This window comes from Octopus bimaculoides, chromosome 5 (genome assembly GCF_001194135.2).
Source record: "Octopus bimaculoides isolate UCB-OBI-ISO-001 chromosome 5, ASM119413v2, whole genome shotgun sequence".
NCBI lineage: Eukaryota > Metazoa > Mollusca > Cephalopoda > Octopoda > Octopodidae > Octopus > Octopus bimaculoides.
The window spans coordinates 35091222-35094614 of NC_068985.1; the positions used below are offsets into that span (position 1 = coordinate 35091222).

Consider the following 3393-nt stretch of genomic DNA (forward strand, 5'->3'; position numbering starts at 1 on the left):
TATAATTTCTTTACTGCCCACAAGGGGCTACACATAGAGGGGACAAACAAGGACAGACAAACGGATTAAGTTGATTATATCGACCCCAGTGCGTAGCTGGTACTTATTTAATCGACCACAAAAGGATGAAAGGCAAAGTCAACCTCGGTAGAATTTGAACTCAGAATGTAGCGGCATATGTATGTATGTATATATAGATGTGTGTCTTTGTGTGTGTGTCTGCATGTGTGTGTGTGTGTGTGCATGCATTTGAGTCCATCCCATTAGACTTTATCCTGGTATATTCAGCACAATACAATATATTTTAAATATTATTCTCATTTCTTAAACACATGAACTATGCCTATGTTAACATTTCAAGGAAACCTGATACTATGTATCTAAACAATCCTTTAATAAAATTACAATAATTAAAGGACAAGTTCACCTCTTTATGTTATTTTTATTTCTGTTAGAGGCCGTGACCATACCGGGTGGGGTGCTACTTGCTTGTTTTAGTCTCGTTTTCCAGCTCTGTCACTGGAATCAGTTCTGGTGAAGTTAGCAAAAATGTTTGGCTCATTCTTCCTTTGCATAAAATATATGGTTTAATAACATGTGTATGCATAGACTTAAATATAACATTGAAAATACTAGAAGTCTACATTAAATTTGCATCTTTATTTATCCTTGTTAATAATCCAACTGATAAATATGTTTTGTCAGCCTTAGCTGTACATATCACAACCAAGCAAAGATACATTTCACATTAAATTCACTAGGATTTTACTCAGGCAAGAGACGTAAATAATGGAAGAGATTTCAAATGGTGAATATGTCACATTATAATCAATTGTTGTTGACAATTAACTACAATCAGCCCTGTTTTTAAATAGCTCTAGATTGGAAGTAAATATGCAAAATATCTTATTTCTCAAGCCATACCTTGGAATGGCTTTTTATGGTAACATGATTAATTTCAAATAACAACCTAAACTTTTGACTGGCAGAAATAGTAGAACCAATAAATTAATTACTTGGCATTAATTAATTTAGGTCCACACCTTTTTTTTTTTTTTACTCAAAACACATAAGAGTAAATTTTATCCTGCGAACCACCCTTTAAGTACTTTTATTTAATTACTCTAATAAAATTAGCAGTTTGATTCTGGAATAAAATTTGAAGGCCAATTTACTGAAGAACCTTCCGAAATGATATTTTACCAGAATTTCTCTTGTTTCATTTTGTTCATACAAATTGAATTTCTTAGGCAATTCTGTTTTTTTTTCCTGATATATCAATGAAGAGGATAAAGAAATCATGCTCTACATTCAGCTTGGTTGGAATTCAAGTATTTGTTTCTAAATATATGTGTGTATATATGAAATATACAATATGTTTTCCAATATTTTTAGTTACTTTCTTTGCAATATCAATATATTTAAATCATCCTCTCCAAACAATAAATATAGCTATCTTTATGTAATTTCTTGAAGCTGTGGAAAATCAATATGCTGAAATTAGTCATCCCAAATATTTATGCATGAAAAAGCGAGGTAAGTATAATCACTATTGATAATACGTAAAGTGATCTTAGAAGAAGAGAAATAGAAAACTAGCAATCATGAAACATGTCACTCTTGATCTTTTGTCTCTTAATATATGCATACATGTAAGGCAGAAACTGGCAGAAACGTTAGCTTGCTGGGCAAAATGCTGAGCGGTATTTCATTTGCCTTTACATTCTGAGTTCACATTCCGCCAAGGTTGACTTTGCCTTTCATCCAAGGCTGTGAAAGATTTCAGAACATTTATAAAGAGAAAGTTTTACAGCTGTTTCTGGGATATTTTATATATCACTTCATAGGAGATAGTGTAAAAAAATGGTTAAGCAATAATTATTCTAGATAAGATATGAAATAGAGAGTGAAGTGGAGGAATGAAAATAGACGTGATATATGCAGGGATATTGTATCTGCAGTTCCATTATTTAGGCAGAATGGTATACATATAAGATTCATGTACCTTGTGTGTAAGTTCGAATAGTATTTAAAATCGGTCATTCCAAGCATAGAGTATGTAAATGGTGTTATTGAATCGAGGGTTTTTTTGAAGTGACTTAAAAGTTGGAAATGTGTTTGTAAGGTCAAATCAACAACAGGAAGAGAGGAAAAAAGAAAAGAAAAAAAATGAAAGCGGTGGGGGGGGGGAGAAATATAATAAAGAAATGAAGAGAGAGAAAGTGTACTGGTTAGTGGTCAGTCAGGATAAATTGATGGAAGGAATGGGGAGGTAAGGGTGATAGAAAGAGAAAGATATGAGGATGTAAAGAGATGAGAGGGTAAATAGTTAAAGAGTGTCAGGTATGTAGTGATAGAGCCTAAGTGAAGGGCAGAGAGAGGGGATAGTGGTATTAAAATGGTGGAATGAAGAATTTGGGAATATAGGTTAGGTTGCTTAGAGGACAGGTCAGTGCTTAGTAGTAGAAGAATATATATATGTGAAGATGTATACACATGCATATATTGAACATGTATATAGATATTTACACACATCAACAGCTATACATACAACATGTACTCATATGTATATGTATATATGCACACTCATATATACATGTATCTGTATGTATTATCACCCCTGCACATGCAGGTATATATACCTTGCTTACATACATACACATACTGGTGGTGTGGAGAGGGGAGACTGGTATGCATGGGTGACTGCTCATCATCCATAAAACAATCTTTCCTGGACTTGTGCCTGGGAGGGTAACTTTCTAGCTGCAATCCCATGGTCTATCATGACTGAAGGGGGTCCCAGTATATATATATATATATATATATATATATACTAGCAGTATAACCTGACCTTGTCCGGGTGTGACTTATTACGCCATCTACAATAAGTCTTGCGAGGTGAAAATCAACCAAAAAAGAAAGCCTTACAACGAAAAAACCCTTATGATGTAAATATGTTCATAATTCAAAAGACGATGAAATTAATAGGGAAAGTCTGAAGGCTGTTTTGCGTAACATTATTAAGAGTACGTAAATTTCATCCGTCTAATTGGTTGTAGAAATGCTTGTGCAAAACAACTTTTTGCGCTGCCCTGATTATACATAGCAGGGTAATTCCTTTTAGCAAGAGGTAGGATGGCAATTTCTGATGAAGCAATTGCTGGCGATCTGTTGCTACACAGTTTTGTCAGAATTCTATCAGATTAGGCAGAAGAAGTTGATGCACCATTTTGCATTATGTTCAAAGTAGCTTCTGGAATGTGGTGAATTGCTGCAGTCTGTTGCTGTCATTTTAAACTGGTTGCTTTCTTTCCGCAGCAAACTCTCTTCTTTGGAGGCATAATCTATGTATATATTAAACAGATCAACAAAAGTTATAATAGATGGCAGAGT

At 34.0% G+C, this 3393-nt stretch overlaps 1 protein-coding gene across 1 annotated transcript in view; it reads left to right on the forward strand.

Annotated features, from left to right (window-relative positions):
• LOC106874055 (uncharacterized) overlaps positions 1 to 3393 on the forward strand; it is a 97676-nt gene that overhangs the window by 61319 nt on the left and 32964 nt on the right. Inside the window, exon 16 of the mRNA XM_052968304.1 lies at positions 1477 to 1536. Coding sequence (XP_052824264.1) covers positions 1477 to 1536 — 60 coding nt within the window. The remainder of the gene's footprint in view (positions 1 to 1476; positions 1537 to 3393) is intronic.